Raw genomic sequence first — 20,121 nt, 5'->3', positions numbered from 1 at the left:
TGTAAAAAAAATTACTTACAACTTAACAACAAAAGATTATATTAAAAATATGGAAAAGGAGCTGGGCATGGTGGTTCATGCTCAAAAAGAAGAAAATTTTTAAAAAATGTCATAGAAAGTATACAGAAATCAAAATATTTGTACATTAATGGGGGGGTGTAAAAATGGTAAAACAATTTGGAAGTTCCTCAGAAAAAATACAAAAGTAGAATTATCACTGATCCAGCAATTTCTTCTCAGGGTATATGTCCAAAAGATTTGAAAGCAGGAACCCAAGTTGATATTTGTACATCCATACTCATTGCAGAAGTGTGCACAACAGCCAAGAGATAGGAGCGACTCATGTTTATTGATGAATAACCATTGCTAAATGTCCATTGATGAAATAATAAGTTAATGAGCCCTTTGCAGATAGTCTTAAGCCAGGAAGAAAATTCTGCCACCACATGTATGAACTTTTGAGAAATTATACTAAGTGAAATAAAGTCCAAGAAAGAAGAAGATGGAGTGAGTTATATTTGTGTGAGTGGTCATTTTGTGGAAATAAAAGTAAAATGATAAGCAGGAGTTTGCAGTCAAGTTATTATTTAATAGGCATAGATTTGGGTTTCATAACTTGAACAGAATTATAGAGATGGAAGAGGGTGATGGATGCACAATAATGTTAGTATTCTTTTTTTTTTTTTTTTTTTTTTTGTGGTAGGTTTTCACTCTAATCCTGGCTGGTCTTGAACTAATAGCCATTCCCCTATCTCTGCCTCCCAAGAGCAGTGGTTAAAGGCATGTAATACCACTCTGAGCTTTATTTTTCATTTATTTATGCAAGTTTATTTATTTGTGAGAAAGAGGGAGAGACAGATAGAGAGTGAATGAGTGAGCCAGGACTTCCAGCCACTGAAAATGAACTCCAGACACATGTGCTACCTTGTGCATCTTGCTTACATGGGTCCTGGTGAATTGAACTAGGATCCTTTGGATTTGCAGGCAAGTACCTTGATCACTAAGCTAGCTCTCCAGCCCAGTGATTTTTTTTTTTTAATCCCACTGACATGTACATTTAAAACAATGCCCAACAATCTTAATTTTATTTATTATGTTTATTTTGCCACAAATTTTACAAATAACATAAAAATCATTGTATATGACATGTCTTTAAAACCAATTAAAAGAGGAGAAAATTTATTATAAGAGATTATGTGAAATTAGTAGTTAAGTACTAATCTAGAAAGGTTTCTCAAGCTCTTTCCTAAACATTGATACACACAGTGACATATGCTTGCTAATTTTATACCCTGTAGTGTAATTATATATGATGTAGAAACCTATTGCTTTCTCTTTGTTGATGTGGATTATTTTATTTTATTTTATTTTTTGGTTTTTCAAGGTAGGGTCTCACTGTAGCTCAGGCTGACCTGGAATTCACTATGTAGTTTAGTCTCAGGGTGGCCTTGAACTCATGGAGATCCTCCTACATCTACCCTCCAAGCGCTGAGATTAAAGATGTGTGTCACCACGTCTGGCTTTGATGTGGATTTTGAAGATGTGATAAAGCAGCAGATAAACATCTTAACTTGAATACTTTTCTCTTTGCAGATTTGTGACCACTTGTTCACATGGTTTCAAGGCACCATGAGGAACATTTGCTTTTGGAAACTGTGGCCTTGGGTGGCAGTGTTTCTACTTCCTGCTTCTGCATCTGTGATGGTCAGGGGCAAGCCAGGTATGCAGGTCACCTCTCTACCTAACTGGAAAATGTCATTTATAGACCTTAAATTATTTTAAAAAGTCATTAAGATAAATCTTGTTAGGTTGAAGAGGCTATGCATTATATCAAGTAGCAATAGCATAAGGATTTCATTGTTTTCCACAACTGACCTTCATATAGTGCTCATTACCAACCTCTAAGTTCTTTATATGCTTATTATCTAACCTTTTCTTTTCATAATGAATATTAACAAATATGATTATATGCATTTATATCTGTGTATATGTATGTCCACATATATACATGTATGATTTTTGTCTAACATTTAGGAATTACTTGTTTCAGTTATAAGTATAGAAATGCCACTAATTTGGATTAATAAGGGCATATGTACCATTAATTAAGAAAAAGTAAAAAATTCAATATGAAGAAAAAAAGAAACATAGTTTGATTATATATCAGGGTTGTAGTGTCTCAGTTAAGGGAAATAAAAGGTTAACACATCTTTCAAGGACTTTTAAAATTAAATAGATAATATTTATTTGCAATCATTAATTTAGAAATCTCTTAAATATTTCCAAAGGGCATAAAAGGCAATTTGGAACATTTATACTTATCTCTGACTTTGTAAATCAATAGTGTATGTTGTACCTTTTTAATTTTTAAATTAATTACTGTATGTTGTTAATATTTTTCTTATATGTTGAGGTATTGATTACTGACCTAGATACATTGAATATTGCAAGTTGAAGTAGATGTATTGGAGAAACTATTTGCTAAAAAATTTTAATCCTTCTTCTATACAATAGATCACATCTAATACATTTCAATGATGGTTACATATAATGATGTTATCCTGAGACTAAATCTTAATGTGTTTATTTTGCTGTTCATTTAATAATTTTTGCTGAATAGCCAAGAACTTCCTTTAGTAGAGAGTTTTGAGTTTAGGTACACACAAAATTCTAAAAAAAATCACTTATAAAGATTTTAAGAGATCTTTATTTTTCAGAATTTTATGTAAATCTTGATTTTTCCCTAATTTAGCAAGAAGAGCATTTCCTGAAATGATCTGCTTCAAATTTTAAATATCCTATTACTACACAGATCATATTCTGTGGCTGCTATTCAGTCTTGGAGAATAGCATTTTCTTTGTTCAGTGAGAAGTAATGCACATCAGACACAGCTATGTTAAAGAAAAAAAAATGTTGTAGATAGGGCTAGGGAGTTGATCCTGGTGAGGTTGCTGCTCTTGTAAATCCATGTTTCTTTGGAAAAGAGTGGGTACTGTACTTTGTATTGTCAGCAGGGTGAATGGGACTCCCTTAGTCTGGGAGGAGAATGAATGGAATTTTTGGTTAGATGGGACACAATGTTTTATGACATGTGGTAGTGTGTGGAAAAGGTTCTTGAGGGAAACAGAGAACTGAAAGATCTGTACAAATGGCTGTCCAGCTGTAGTGGGGGCAAGAATCACCTGACAGATGGATCTCTGGCTTTTCCTCTCAGGGATTTTCATTATGCAACTTAGGCCTGGGGGTGGGGTGGGGGGGAGACTCAATGATTTACATCTCTGACAAGCTGCCCAGGAGAGCCTCATGCAAGATGACTGAGGAGCACACCTGAAAAACACTCACTTTGGGGACAATTGTCATTTTTCTACTCACCAGCTGGTTGTCTTTTGTTATTTTAATTTTTGTCTTCAGTTTCTTAATTTTACTTTGAGAAGAACATGATATGGTATCTGCTCTTGTACAAAAGGAAAAAATATGTATTTTTTAGGTGCAAGTACCACGAACGCTGTATGTGCAGATTTCTTCTAGAACCTGATAATTGTATAAATCCAACTTCCACACTTGGAATTTCCCCGATTCTTTTGCTTTTTTACATTTCATATCTCAATTCTTTAATCAGATTATATTGTATATGTAGGACTATCAAAATACATATAGTCTGGTTCAATTTATTTTACTATTTAATCTATAGGAAAGATTTTTCCCTAAGAACCTGACTTGAAATAAATTTACAAAGTAGGTCACACGAAGGAAAATTAGGCAAGAAAAAGCTGAGTTGATTCTACCATGCCATGCAGCAGAAGGTGTGTCGGCAGCACGCGAGGGAGCAGAGGTACAGCTGGGCGTGTCAGGGAATTTGCTTCACATCGAAGATCATTTACATTCATTGCAAATGTGAGCACAGCACGGTCACAGGGACCACGGAAGGACGTGGCGCAGTGGGCACAGCCTGGCAGGGGCTCTTCTTATGTCTTGCTTGTGTCCTGTGTGTGTATATCTGACTCACAGTGCAAGCCTCCCTTCTCTGTCTCCTCATGCACGGACCTATGCTGTGGTCACTGACCATTCACCGGAGGGAAGTGATTACGTCTAAAAATAAAATCCAACAAATCTGAGGGAGAGGCTAAGGTTTCATCTCTGGAGTCCATGAAGTTGTCAACAGTTTACTGTTAAAACTAAATATATAAAGGATAACTTGTGTCTCCACATTGCTTTATCTAAACTCGATGATATATATTTTTATGATGACTTGGAATATTGTCACCTGTGGGACAGAATTTGGGTGTAACATAGAAATATTCAATGCTAACTTTATTTTAAGAATTTGAATTTGTTCATTTTATATTATGTTATTACCACTGTGGGATATGACGTATTTGTGTATTTTCATAGTGGTAATGAATTTCAGTTTGAATATGATAGCATCAGCTGAGTTAGTTGTCTAAGGAAAATGGGGAAGATAATTGTACAAATGCTAATACGAGGGAGTCCAAAACTACATTAACCAACTGCTTAAAACTGGTTCCTCTAGGATAGAAGCCTTTGTATCAAATAATTATCTTTTTGACATTCAATGTTATTCATAAATACTAAGTTATCAGAGAAAATATTGAAAACAGAAACCTAGACTAAAACCACAGGCTAGGAAGATAGTGCAATGTCATTTAAGTGATACTGACTTAGACTAAAGCTTCGTGGAAAGTGTCTGAACTGAATTGACGATCAACATTGACACAAAGCTATGCACACAAGTCCTGTGTAGCCAACTCTCTGCTACTTGTAAGAAAAAGGCTATTATTCTGAAATATCACTTTTACTTATTGACAGACACTTCACTCCTATCTTCATAGAGACAATGTTCTTTTGTGTTTTTTAACATTCTTGTCTTAGTTTGGCACCATGCAAAAATCCAAGTAGTGACAAATTCACAGTGTCACTCCCAAACTTGGAGAGTGGATGAGCTAGCACAGGTATTGAAGCTCATAGCTCCTGACCAGAGCTTTTTACTGGAGGAAGAGTTTTCTTGCTAAGCTATGCAGTAAAGCTGCTTTTTGTCACCTCTTGTATCCTCTTGTATAGCTATGTTCTCTTTTTTGGTTATTTTGTTGTTGTTGTTCAGTCACTCTGTATATTATTCTGTTGTATTATGGCTTAGTTATTTTTGTTATTTTTATTAACCAGGAATTTTTCTCCAAACTAGGATAGTGAATAGTTTTTTCCAGAAATACTTTGACAAAGTAAAAAGTGCATCTGGTAGAGGACAGGGATGGGCAAGAGGGTAAGAATAACTAGTAACTATAACTGAAGAGATCTGCTGTCCCAATGTTCAATAAGATGTCTGTTTTAGCCTTAAAAAAGTCTAACACCTGGGCTGTAGATGACTTAAAGGTTTGCCTGCAAAGCCAAAGGACCCAGGTCCGATTCCCCAGGACCCATATAAGCACAAGGTGGCACATGCACCTGGAGTTTGTCTGCAGTGGTTACAGGCCCTGATGCACCCATTCTCTCTCCTCCTCCCTCTTTCGCTCACTCAAATAAATAAATACAAATAAAGAAAACCTAATGTTCTTGTCCATCCACTTATGTAAAGCAAACACACCAGTTCTATATCTGAGGATAATTGCTACCATTACTGTCCCCAATGGTAGTCTTGAGCAAAGTGCCAAGTCCTAAGTATTGTCACCACAGGCAATGGATTTTTTTCTTAATGTAAGGTAGAGAAGGTTGACATATAGAACATCTACCACATTAGGTGGCTCTTAAATTTAGATTTTACAGGTGAAATGAATCCCTTATAGAATTCCTATTCCTATGCATAGAAAACTAGAAAGGTAAAATAGAAGACAGATAAAATGATTAAGGAGATATCCTTGCACTTCTCTTCATGTCACGCTCTCTGCTTTAAAAATGACTTCTCAGGGTGGGGGGATGGCTGAAGAGGTTAAGGCACTTGCCTGTGAAGGCTAAAAACCCAGGTTCAATTACCCAGTACCTATGTAAAGCTGGATGCACAAGATGGCACATGCCTCTGGAGGTTGTTTGCAGTGGCTGGAGGCCCTGGTGTGTCCATTCTCTCTCTATCTGCCTCTGTACCTCTCTGTCTCTCTCTCAAATAAATAAATAAATAAAATAATTTTTTTAAAATGACTTCTATGTCAATCCTTCCCTCGTTTGACTCAGCCTTAGTCTGCATTTTGGATTTTGTAGCTCTCCTTCTCCCCCTCTCTCCCTTCCTTCCTTCCCTTTCCTTCCTTTTTTTAATATTTCATTTTTATTTATTTATTTGAGATAAAGAGGAGAGAGAGAGAGAATGGGCACACCAGGGCATTCAGTCACTGAAAATCAACTCTAGATGCATGCATGTGCTACCTTGGGCATCTGGCTTATGTGGCTCCTAGGGAACTGAACATGCATCCTTTGGCTTTGCAAGCAAGTGCCTTAACTGCTAAGCTGTCTCTCCAGCCCTCTGTTTTTTGTTCTTTAATTTATTCTTCCATTTTTTTTGTTTTATTTTATTGAGGTAGGGTCTCACTCTGGCTCATGATGACCTGGAATTCACTCTGTAGTCTCAGGATGGCCTCAAACTCATGGTGATCCTCCTACCTCTGCCTCCCAAGTGCTGGGATTAAAGGCGTGAGCCACCATGCCCAGCTATTCTTCTATTTTTTGTTTAAGGAATTCACATTTTATTTTTATTTATTTATTTAAGAGTGACAGAGTGAGAGAGAGAGAGAGAATAGGTGTGCCAGGGCTTCCAGCCATTTCAAACTAATTCCAGACATGTGTGCCCCCTTGTGCATCAGGCTAACGTGGGTCCTGGGGAACTGAGCCTTGAACCTGGGTCCTTAAGCTTCACAGGCAAGTGCTTAACCGCTAAGCCATCTCTCCAGCCCTATTCTTCTATTTTTTAATAAAGGATTTTAATTGACATACAGTAATTGTTAATATTTCTGTGGTGCAGCATTACCATTCAACACTGTGTGTGTGTGTGTGTGTGTGTGTGTGTGTGTGTGTGTAATGATCAAATGTGAATAAAAGGCATGTACATTGCTTTGTATCTGGAAATGTTAAAGTACTTTCTTATTTGTTATAAAACATATAAGAAAGTATTATGACTTATAGTCAATATACTGCACTGAGGCACACTAGATGTTACTCTTTTACATAGTAGTGTTTTCTACCCATTACTCAGCTCCCCACTATCTCCTTTCTCCTTTATATTTCCTAATGTCTAGTGATTACTGTTCTACTCCATGTTTTAATGAAGTCAACTTGTTTTTAAAGCTTCAATATTTGAAGAAGATACATTATTTATCTTTCTATACCAGGGATATTTTACTTACTATGATGTCCTCCAATGGTTTTCATGTTGCTACCAATAAGAGGACCTTATTATCCTTTATGGTTAAATAATACTTCATTCCATTCCATATGTATATATACACACACCACATTTTCTTTATCCAGTCATCTATCTACTGACATTTTGGTTAATTTCATATCTTGACTGCTAAGAACAATGCTGTAATAAACATCAAAAACTGCCTGTATTTGCTGAAAAGAAAACTAATAAATTAAATTAAAAAAAAAATAAACATCTTTTTTGTATAAGAATGACATTCTCTTTGGATATAGACCTAGTAGTAGAATAGTTGAGCCATACAGTAGTTCTATTTAAGTTTCTTGAGGAGCTCCCGTATTCACAAAGTCTACAGTAACTCACATTCCCACCTGGAGTGTACATGAGAGCTTCTTTGCATTCTCGTCAATGTCTATTTTTGTCTTAAGTTAAAGCCATTCTTACTAGAGCGAGATAACATCTCATTGCAATTTTAGTCTGCATTTCCCTGATGATTCATTATCACTATATGGAATTTTTTGCCATTTATATATCTTATTTTAGCTGATCTACTTTCCAGGTGTCCACAGACCTTACTTTTACTGTCTTACATCTCTATTTAAATGGCCCCACTTGGGCTGGAGAGATGGCTTAGCGGTTAAGCGCTTGCCTGTGAAGCCTAAGGACCCCGGTTTGAGGCTCGGTTCCCCAGGTCCCACGTTAGCCAGATGCACAAGGGGGCGCACGTGTCCGGAGTTCGTTTGCAGAAGCTGGAAGCCCTGGCGTGCCCATTCTCTCTATTTTTCATGATTCTCATAACTTTCATGTTTCCCTTTATTTTGTATATATAGAAATGGCCTCCTGTCCTGGATTTTTCTAAGACCAGAGCCAGAGTTGACCGGCTTATTTTCAGTATGAGCATAAGCAGACCCAAATTGTTTAGGTATTAAATCAGTTGAAAAATACCAAATTGAAAGAATAGATTTTAGCTGGTTTTAGGTACATGAGAAGAGAAAAGGAACTTAGCATACTTTCAATTAAAAAAAAAAGTTAAAAGAGAGGAATTTCAACATACCTTCAAGTGAATACTCTATATAAATTAAGACCTTTATATAAATTTATATAGAAAATGCCAGAACAATTATAGGAAATTATAGGAAAAACATATATGTAAATAGGACCAGAAGATTTTTTTTTCATTTTTGTTTTTGAGGTAGGTTCTTGCTCTAGCCCAAGTTGGCCTGAAATTCACTATGTAGTTTCAGGCTGGCCTTGAACTCATGGTGATTCTCCTATTTCTGCCTTCCAAGTGACAGGATTAATGGCATATACCACCATGCCTGTTGGAAGTTTTTTGTTTCCTATGTTTGAAGGATCTTCTCCAAAATTCGTTGCCTTTTCCCATATTCATCTGCATAGTTTTTGTGTTTCTATGCATTGGTTAATACATCTATTTTTTCCAAAAAGAAAATATCTAATATCAATATGTAGGAGGCCATGGAAACTAGAGAAAACAGTTTCAGATCTAATAGGTTAAGTTTGGTGTGTATTGGGAAGAGAGATATAGATTTAAATTTTTTAAATTTTATATATTTTCAAGGAGAGAGAAAGGGAAAGAGAGAGAATATTGGTATGCCAGGGCCTCCAGCCACTGCAGTTGAACTCCAGATGCATGTGCTATTTCCATCTGTGTTTACATGGGTACTGTGGAATCGAACTCAGATCATTAAGCTTTCCAGGAGAGTGCTGTCTCTCCAACCTGGGAGATATAGATTTTACGCACATGTTTAGAACATTGCATGAGCACTAAACAATAGTTTCTTAGGTTTGCATTTTTAAAATAATATTTATTTATGAGAGAGTGAAAGAGGAGGGGAGAGAGAGAGAGAGAGAGAAAATGGGTGCACCAGGGCCTCTAGCCACCTTGTGTGTCAGGCTTTATGTGGGTACTGGGAACTTTAATTCAGTTCCTTAGGCTTTGCCAGCTTCGGCCCCAAATAATGTTTTTGATGGGATATAGTTGTACAGAAGGAAATTGTTGGCTTGTAGGAAACCTCAGTGCTGCCCTTGAGTGGCTGAAGGATCCACTTCTATAGGATGGCTGGTTCCTAGTTTTGGAAGGAAGGCTCAAACCTAAACATAGCAATGCATTTTCTTTGTAGACAATTGGGGTAAAATAAGGGTATATGAAAATCTCAGGTGACTTCCTGTTCCCTATGGCCCTTTTAATCATCTCTTCAACCTTATAAATTGCCCAGATCTTTCAATTCAAGTGAGATGGAAAGTGAATCGGCCAATCATTAATCTTCTTAGTAGGAATGTCTTAAAATCTCTGTGGATGAGTAGTTCACCTTTGTGGGGAGGTACTAGTCATTATTTTAAGACACTCCAGAGCCTTTGGAGTGACACCTGTGATCCTGCCACCCTGAGGCTATATTTGAGGCATCCATATATCTCTAAGGTACATTAATATTGAAGTATACATGTATGTTTGTGTGTTTATGTTTAAGTAAATTAGCATACTCAACTTTTGACAGCCACTTGCACTGCTTTACTTTGTTAAAGTGGATTTGTCAATATTTATATAGCTTAGCATATCCAACATATGATAGACATTTCACTGCCTTGCTTTTTTGAGGCAATGGTTTCATAAAACTCCATGAATATAGACTATTGGACATTATATCTTACCTAGAAATAATTAACATTTAGTTTTAATTTGTTCAGCTATTCACCAAAGCATGTGCTCCAAAGATAGGAAATGGCATTTGATTTTTGTAAACTAAAGACTTTTAGTGGAGAAATATATAAATATTGCTGGAAATGTTAAATTCTTTTCATTTAAAGTGGCAGGTTTATTACTTTGACATTTTTGCACTTCTGCTAGGTCCTTAGAAGAATTTACACAAGAAGTATGTAGTTTTAATTTTGGAAATAGGCCAACATACCTTCTCTTCATGTCAAAGTATCACAGTGGGAAGTTGTTTTCTGCTCTCCTGTGATTGGTTGTACCAAAATCCAATAACCTGTGGAATCTTCCCTGTATCTACATGTGTTGTCAAAAATGTAAAGCTACACTTACATTTTATGGTCATAGAGTCAGGCGTTCATAACCATCATCCAAACCTGATCAGAATTTGTTTTCTCATTTGTTTCTGGAGAATTGTTTTAGGTTAAAATACTGTCTCACAGAGATGCTGTTTTCTCCTTTTGCTGAAGTTTTATTTACGTATACTAAGTCAAGAAATGATAAAAACACAGTGATCTGAATTCTTCATGTATTTGTAACTACCCATGTAAACATAACTCAGATCAAAATATGGAACAGTCCAGGAAGTTAGGAGATTTTTGTGTACCTGTTCCTAGTTGTCATTTCTCCATGGTAAACATCACCCTGACATAGATTAGCTGTGAGGTCTCTTCTTCCTTGTACAAATGCATTTATGCAATATATGTTTAAACTGAAGTGGTATATTTTCAATTAATGTTGTATCTGTGAAATTCACCAAGTCGTTACATGTGTCATTAGTTCATCTGCATTTTGCAGCTGTACATTTTGCCATTGTTGGTGCTGTAGTCTTTCCTCTTGAGCACTTTGTACTGCCAAGATATTATTACCTGAAAGAGGCATTTGTACTCATTTTTTTGCCCTCATTTTTCTTGGATTATCTAGTCTTTCACATGAAGAGTTCATGCATAGTTAGCTTTATTAAGTGGTGACATGGTTTTCTCAAGTGCCTATGGTACTTTCCACTACCATAAGCAACACAGAGCTGTTGTAGTGGAGAAATACTTACAGAGACATTGTTGATCATATCTTCATCACTTGGTGCAACAGTTCTTTAATTTTAGACATTTAATAGAATTTCTGTCATTCAACAGGTGACGAGTATCATTTATTTATTTATTTTGTTTTTTGAAGTAGGGTCTCGCTCAAGCCCAGGCTGACCTGGAATTCACTATGAAGTCTCAGGGTGGCCTCAGACTCACAGAGATCCTCCTACCTCTGTCTCCCAAGGGCTGGGATTAAAGACGTGCACCACCACACCTGACTGATGTGTACCTTTTAGTATACGGGTTGCTGATTTGCATATATTCTTTTTCAGAAGTGCTTAAGAGGCTTTGCACATATTTAAAATAGTTTTGACCATCTTTTCCTTATTCATTTGTGGGAGCACATTGTAGTTTATGAACAAAGTACTTTAATGCAGATGTACGCATGCATGTGCAGTGGTATCACCTTGCCTGTGGCTTTTCTTTTCGCTTTTTGATATGCACCTTACATCCTCCTATTCTAGGGCCCACCCTTTCACTCCTCTAATATTGTCATGTGACAAACAAATATTTTAGTTTTAATGAGTTCGATTTGTCAATATTTCCCTTTGTAAGTAAAGCTTGCTCTTTCTCTTTCAAAAAAAATATTTGCTACCTTGGAGTTCATGAAAATTTTATGTTTCTCTTAATTCTGCTTCGTTTTTTCACTTTCTCTAGTTTCTGTGCATGGCGTAAAGTAAAGCTCAGCATCCAGTTTTTCTGTATGTATGTCCAAGGCGAGGCACCTTTGAGTGGAAGGCCACCCTTTCTCCATTGGTCCTTTTGCAATAAATGAGGCTGTATGTGTCAACATTTGTTTTCAGACCTTCTATTCTGCTAATTATTCTATTTTTCTATGTACACATGGACACCACATTATAAGAAATTTCTAATATCTGGCAGTTCATCTCCAAGTCATTCTTTACTTTATTTTAGTGGCTTTCTGGTTCTATATAAATTAGAGAATCAGCTTGTCCATTTTTACATGTGAACACCAGTCTGTTGGGTATTAATTGACATCACATTGCATATTGGGATAAAACTGAGAACTGACATCTTAACACTATAGAATCTTCCAATCTAAATATTTGGCCTATCTCTCCAGGTATTTAGTTCTTTAACTTATAAGGGCAATGTTCTCTAGAATGATGGCATTATTTGCAATGTGAACTTTATACTTTCTTACTTTTAAGTATGAGTGCTAGCACTATTTTGAATATGATTTGTTCTTACTAAGTGTATTGAGATGGTGTTTTGTCACTATGTCTAAGGTCTGTGTTTATTTGTCATTCAGCAGTTTCCTGAGAATTTTCACTTTCAAACAAACAAGATGATTTGGTTATAAGCAGTTTGTTTCCTGTCTATAATATAGACTATAAATACATGAAACTCAATATAAATTTTAGAAATAAAGTAGTAAACTTGTGATTGCATGATGTCCAAATATTTAGTCAAATTGGTTTAAGATATAAGTTTTCTAGTGGCATAGTTACTGTGGCATCATTCCAAAATTGGCTAGCAATTTTGTCTGAATGAATTAACTGTTATGTTGCTGGAATCTAGACAGACTTAAGATTTAAATATATTCCTGTAAGTTCAAAATTTGGCATATTTTACAGCATACTGTGGAGTGGTGGGATAGAATGTGTAAATTCACTAGGAACGAAAGCCATTTCCTTAAGTATCATTAAGTATTTGGCAAGTAATTAACACTTTCTCCAGGCTTTCATCTTACTTTTTTTTCATTATAGTTTACCATCTCATGGAAATATATTTTAACTTTATTTTACTTATTTCCTTATGTCCCCTTCCACTATGAAGGTTTGATACCACCTGATACCAAAACCTAAATCAATGTTATGTTTGAAGATTGAACTAATTCACTGAAGTCAGATTATACCTTGGATGGGAAAGTATAATTAAGTTGTTATTTCCTGTTGCCAAATACGTAACAACAAATGGAGTGTTTGAATTATACTGATAGTAATCAGAATAACTAACACCTCCATGTACTAAGCAGCATCCTTAATGCATAAATGTCCACATAACATTCACACAGACACAATGAAGGGTGGGTATTATCCTCATTTTACAAATATTTCATAAAATGGCTCAATTATCCATATTTCCACTTTTACCTTGATTCTGATTACATGGTATAATTCAAGTTTATTTGAAAAAGTTTAATAGAAAATTTGTACAAATACTTTATACTTTTTCTTTTTAAATAGATAAAACATGCCCTATAATGAGAACAGAGGGACAACAGTTTCTACAAGACAACAGAAATAAACTTGAAGTTTCAGGTAAGCATTCTAACGTTTTGCAAAGGAGTGTTTTGTGTAAAATTATCACCAGTGATACAGTATGGTGTGTATGATTCTTTGGCATTGCAATTTAAGATCATAGCATCAGCATAGAAACTAAAAGCTAGAAACAATTGCTAAGAGCAGAGTTCTACCTCATCGTTGAATCTAAGATTAACAATACCTTAAACTGTGGGAGAACACCCCTATTTAAAATTATTAAAGTTGAACTGATGTTTGATTCCCCAATACTCAAGTAAAGCCAGATGCACAAAGAAGTGTATGTGTCTAGAGTCTGTTTATGGTGGCAGATGGCCTGGTGCCCATTCTCTCCCTGCCTCTTTTTTTTGAGGTAGGGTTTCACTCTAGTCCAGGCTGACCTGGAATTCACTATGTAGTCTCAGGGTGGCCTTGAACTCACAGAGATCCTCCTACCTCTGCCTCTCTAGTGCTGGGATTAAAGGCATGCACCACCATGCCCAGCTCCCTGCCTCTCTTTCAAATAAATATTTTAAAAAGTTGTATCCACTGTGGAAATTTTGAAGAGAGAAAAGAACTTGTATGAGAAATATCTTACCATTCAGATATAGTCACAACTATTATTTTGGTAGTTATATCAATATGTTCTATATTTCTTCTTTTTATATCTTATTTTTATAATCATTATTGTTGCTTTTTGTTTTTTTTTTATTTTGATGTGGTCACAGAGCCTCCCTATGTAGAGCAGTCTGTCCTCAAACTCATGATCCTCCTGGCTCAGCTTCCCAAATACTGAGATTACAGAAACAAGCCACCGTGTCTAGACAACGTTACTATCTTTTCATCTGTCACCCTCTGTTCTCCCTTCCCTTTCTTCAATTCCCTTTCTTCCATTCTTTTTGTTTTCCTGCCTCACTTATACACATACATAATGATGATATATATTTCCATGCATTTCCTTATAGCAATATACATACTAAGGCATGGTTTTGTAAAAGGCTGCTTGGATTTAAAATGAATGACTGTACTATTTTGCTCTGGTTAATTTCTTTCAACTACTATAATAATTAATATTTAAATTTTAACTTTAATATTACTCAATATTTTATACTACTGACAATCTGGGCATGGTGGCACACAACTGCAATCTCAGCACTAGAGAGACCAAGGTAAGGCAGAAAAGACTGTCTCAAAAAAAAAAAAAAAAAAAGAAGAGGAAAGAAAGGAAGGAAGAGAAAAAAAGAAAGAAAAGGAAAAGAAACATTCATTAATTGTTCTCCAGAAAGATGTTTATACAATCTGGATGTAATGTGAATCTGACCGCCTATACCCTAAAAGGAAAAAAAATGAAAGTGAAGTTTTTCTGATCTTAAACAGAAGGGTTTTATTTGTAATAAATCAGTCTGCAGATAAGGATAAAAAAATCTTATTTAAAAATCAATATTTCCACGAGTTTATTATATTTGATAAAACTGCTGGACTACATAATGTGTCACATTTCACAGGTTTTGATCTAGGAGAGAGCTTTTCTCTGCGACATGCATTTTGTGAAGGTGAGAAAACCTGTTTCAAATTGGGAAGTGCACTTCTTATTAGAGACACAACGTAAGTAAATCATCATCTTTCCTTCCATGTTAATAATCTTACAAAAAAACTATTTTCTAAGGAGATTCTAAATTCTTTGTTCAAAAAATATGAAAGCTCCTCAGTGATGCTCCCCAAGGGAGTGTCGTGGTAAATATGCTGTCTATATATTTTATTGATACAAGTCCTTTCAATTAGCTCATTTCCATGTGCAGAAAAACCATCTTTAAAGAATTAAATACATTTTCAAGAAATGATTTTTTTATGTTTAAAGTAGACATATTCGGAGATGTGGCACAAAGAACATGAGTCACAAGGAGGAAGGAATATTCTGGGGCACTGTCCTCCATCAATGAACTGACCAGTTCATCCATGACCTCACAACATATGTCATTACCTCCATAAGAGGTTTGTATGTTATTGAGCCCATCCGCATCATAACATCAGTGATAAAAGAGAACAGAAACAATGAGACATCAAAACAGAAGGACTACTTAGAAAGAGGAAGGGATTCAGTAGAATGTGGTTCAAAGAGGATAATTGAAGGGGTTTATTATCAAATTACAGTATTCTTGTATTCTTGTATTAAAATTCTCAATAAAATACCAACTTTTATTTCATAAAAAAATAAGACATAGACCTGGGGAGAAGTAAAAGCTTAGCACGGGTGCCCCGCCTTATATGTCGTATAGAGTTCAAAGTAAAGGAGAGATGTTTTGCCGTTTTATGTTTTGGCCCTTATTCATTGAGTCAACATGAATGAACCTCTGTATGAACACCAAAAGAAGTAACAACATTCCATTTGGTTGAAACTGCAGCATGTCTGTTTGTATGAAAACCTAGATGAAAGTTCTCACTTCCATCAATCCCCCCCCCACCTTCCTTATGTGCTTGACTTTAGCTAATCTGTATGAGCTAGGTTCTAAACTCTTTTCCCTTGAGGAAGTTTTCTTTTACACGTCCTGTGTTGTTGTGATCATTGTTCTTTACAAGTAAGATGTTCATTGGCAAGAAATAAGGATGTTAAGAGAGAGCATGACATGATAGTATCGGGGGCTGTGAGGGACTGTCGAGTGAGGCTTCCACAGGTGCAGCTGTGGAGAGCGCTGTGCCATCGTGTGTGGCTGTATGGGTGACCTGGCATTGATGAGAGCACAGCAGCACCAGGCTTGATGTGTGTGCCACGAAGACAAGTGGGATACACAGTAATTTTCATGTATCTATACATTTTTCCTTAACGAGTGGTGATAACATTAATTTATGAATTTAGAAAAGGCAATGTGTTCTTTTCCAAAAATTAAGATACATTTTTATTCTTACTTCCTATTTTTTTTTTTTTCCCTGTCAGTGTCAATCCTTGTAAATCTGGACAGGGGACATTAGAATTGGAGTGTAAAACATTTAAAATTCAGTGAACTTTTCTGAAAGCAGACTTAGCTAATTTTAAGTAGCTCCTTTCAAATACTTACATGCTGCCACTTTCAGGCAATGCTGTGTCCCCTTGGAGCCTGTGGAATTATAAATGCTAGGCATGGATTGAAATGTGCATTCCAAGCCTTGGCTGCAAATCACTCCCCGATCCCAGGGCAATCAAAGCAAGTGCATTTTCTGGCTCTGCCGAGTAGATCTGTGGTCCCTCCACTACAGGAAACAGGAGGGTGTCTGGTGAGCCTGGCTAGCCAGTGTCAAGTCTCTTGGCTCACCTCCACTTACATGTCACTGCCTGAGCCAACTACGCTAGGATGTTTCTCTTGCATGATGCCATTTTGATTTTTCAATGATACTGGAGTAAAGTTGCAGCTATTTATACATTTGTAAATAAGCTGCCTTGCAGAGTCAGCATGGGAAAAGGCAAACACAATTTTATATGGAAAATGGGGTAGCTTTCTGTGCCTCATATTTCTTCTGTTATTCTGGAATATTACAAGTGAGATTTGTGAGGGAAGAAGCCTTACCAGTGTGGAGGTCAGACACCTATTGGGCACAGTGAATGTTTTCAGCTTGGTGTCTTGGGGGATTCCCAAAGGCAGCTCTGGCATTGTCCTTCATATCACTGATCACTCCGAGGTGGCACCGGTTCAAGAGACCTCTGAGTGCTTGGTGCATTCTACTTGGTTTAGAATCCTCTCCCTTTTGTCAGTATTTGTTGGGGTAACAAATGACAACTATTTAGGGACTTTAAAACATTCTGAATGGCATGCCACTTAGTTTCTGGAGTTATGTTTTGACTAAGAGTTTCCTTGGCTTCTTGCATCTGCAATTGCTCCTGGTTACATGAAAGTAGAAAATCGTTGCTTTTCTACATACTGTGTCCCAGAAAGTCATTCCTTATTTGTTAAAATGTGGTTTTGAAAATTATCAGGGCAAATTGGTTACATTTTGAGAAATTTTGTAACTATACACACCACAGGGATAGTCAATAAATGTTGAATTTCTATGTACTATTGATTCTGAAGTTGACAAACTCTTAGCTTGTTTGGCCAGTAGGGAATGCATTTTAAAGATTCAGAGAGGTGAATTTTCTGATTTATTACTGAGTTCAAATATGGTAAAATAGTGTTGTCTCTCGGGCTTTTGGTAGCTGTGCAATACTGTGATGAGAATGAATCTGAGGTCACATTGGGTTCTGCAGATTTTAGCATCCATGACCCATAGGGAATGAAAAGATGAAGTACTCAAGTGAATTTTGTCTATAGCTTCTGATTTATGATAATGTTTGTAAGTTGATGGCTTTTTTTTTTCAACTGAAGCATCCTCTAAGAGAGGGAAGAAGTGAGGTTATGCATGGAAAATTAACCAGCATAGATTAAATTTAATGAGACTTTATGAGTTTGGATAACAAGCTTTACTTGCTATAGCATTTAACACATGTGACATGGACTGCGTTCAAAATCATAATATTTTACAATGTGGAAAATTCTCCCTCTAGTGATATAAATGGCATGCCTAAGTTTTGCTCCCAATAAATAAATCTTGTGTGGTGGAATTTTCTTTCTCTGTCATCATTAAATAGCAGTTGCTTTACAAAAGTAAAGATATAGTTCCAGGGCTGGAGAGATGGCTTAGCGGTTAAGCGCTTGCCTGTGAAGCCTAAGGACCCCGGTTCGAGGCTCGGTTCCCCAGATCCCACGTTAGCCAGATGCACAAGGGGGCGCATGCGTCTGGAGTTCGTTTGCAGAGGCTGGAAGCCCTGGCGCGCCCATTCTCTCTCTCTCCCTCTATCTGTCTTTCTCTCTGTGTCTGTCGCTCTCAAATAAAAAAAAAAAAGATATAGTTCCATAATATTACATGGAGAAAAGGGACAGTGAGAGGAAAATGGTAGCTATGAGAGGCCAGGGAAAGTAGGTTAGAAGAAGAAATAGGGAGAAATGTCAGTGGGATAGATGTAAGTTCTGGTGTCCTGTTGCATAGTAGGGTGTCATAGATAATAATAATAAACTCTACATATCAAGAAGATAGAAAAAAAAAGATTCTGAGTTTCCTTCTACAAGTGGTGATTATTTGAGAAGATGAATTTGTTTAACTGGATTTAAATTTTATATAGTGTATACGTGAATCAAAGTATTGCATGATGCCCCGTGAATATGCATAATTTTATGTTCTCATGTGTTAAGTAAAAATAAATTTAAAAAGTCAAAATATAACTGTGATTTTAGAGAAAAATACTTTAAATATTCACTTAACAGGGAAAGAGTAACAAAGAATAATCTCAAAAGATTAAAAATCTTATCTAAAAACTGAATATGCCCCCCAAAGATAGAGAGTAAGCACAAGGAAAGATTATGCATTCCTTAACACAAGAAATTCCAGGTGAGTCCATCTTCTTAAAAATATCATGACTTAATTTCTATTTATTGCTGAATAAAATTCTATTGTGTATATGGACCATCTCTTTTTATGTTGACAATTTCAAACATATACACAATGCATTTTTATCAACATAATTACCCTTTCTCCTTTCCACTAAAATTATTTTCTTTCCCATTAGATCCCCATTGTACTTTCATGTATTTCGTGACCCTATTGAGTTAAATTTGGGTTGCTTGCATGATCATGGGTGAAAGGTTATTCCTGAAGAATGGGCAATCCTCCAGTGGTTACACCTCTAAGGACATGTCTTCCTTTCTCTCAGATATCATCGGTTTCCACTATTTACCCTGGGATGTGTGATAAATTACTGACAGGCTCAACATAGTGCAGGAAACCACATCTGCTGTGAGTTCATGAGTGTAGCAGCCTAACTGTATCCAGAAGATGACATTCTGCAGCCTGCTTTTCCATCCTCCTGCTCTTACATTCTTTTTCTGTTTCCTCTTCCAAGAAGTCCTCTAAAGCTTTCAGAGTATAGTTGAGATATCATGTTTAAGGTTAACCACACACTAGTGCTTATTCTTGGTAACTTTGCTAGCTATGCACCCTTGTATCAACCTCTGCCCTTTCCATAAGAAAACCTGTGCTCAAGGCTTCCTTTAGTACCAAGCTATGGAAGCACACATCTTATTTAGAAGGCACCTTGACATGCTGTCAGATAAGGATAATTGCAGCTTTGGGTTCACCACCCCCACCCCCAGAGCATCTCTAGCCACAGAATTTTGGTCGTGTTTACAATATCAGACATGAGTTCCTATCCGTGGACCGGACCTCAATTCCAATCAGAGAGCAGTTGCTAACTCCCATAACTACTACTGCACCAGTGGACATATTTGCCTTGTAGGTAGTTTGTGAAGTACACAGAGTTCACAGATTGGCGGGACTCTTGATGATGTTTCTGCCCCAGCAGCTGTGTCTGACATGAAGCAAGTTTGCTGGCAGTGAGGAAGCATCCAGTCAAGTTCCAGTTTGGTTTCTTCATGATGTGCTGTATTTTCTTCATTCATGCTTCCTCTGAAATCTAGGATGGTTACATCTTTAGCTATTGTGGATAGTGTAGCAATAAACAGGAAATTATTAAATGAAGTATTCCAGACTCCAAAAGATGAATACCACAATTTTTCTTTCATATTCAGATCCTAGATTTTAAATTTTACATATTAGTATATCTGTGTGGGAGGGTATAGCTCATAAAACCAGAAAGGGAATTGAGATGGGTGAAAGAAAAA

General features: G+C 36.4%; 1 protein-coding gene across 1 annotated transcript in view; it reads left to right on the top strand.

The window, feature by feature from the left end:
• Positions 1-1,618: 1,618 nt before the first annotated feature.
• Positions 1,619-20,121, top strand: part of Col19a1 (collagen type XIX alpha 1 chain) — a 332,428-nt gene continuing 313,925 nt past the window's right edge. Inside the window, exons 1-3 of the mRNA XM_045156777.1 lie at positions 1,619-1,720; positions 13,385-13,459; positions 14,944-15,043. Coding sequence (XP_045012712.1) covers positions 1,630-1,720; positions 13,385-13,459; positions 14,944-15,043 — 266 coding nt within the window. The 5' untranslated portion in view covers positions 1,619-1,629. The remainder of the gene's footprint in view (positions 1,721-13,384; positions 13,460-14,943; positions 15,044-20,121) is intronic.

This window comes from Jaculus jaculus, chromosome 8 (genome assembly GCF_020740685.1).
Source record: "Jaculus jaculus isolate mJacJac1 chromosome 8, mJacJac1.mat.Y.cur, whole genome shotgun sequence".
In the NCBI taxonomy this organism is placed as follows: Eukaryota; Metazoa; Chordata; class Mammalia; order Rodentia; family Dipodidae; genus Jaculus; species Jaculus jaculus.
The sequence above is the reverse complement of the archived record's forward strand: the minus strand, read 5'-3'. Positions and strand labels throughout refer to the sequence as shown.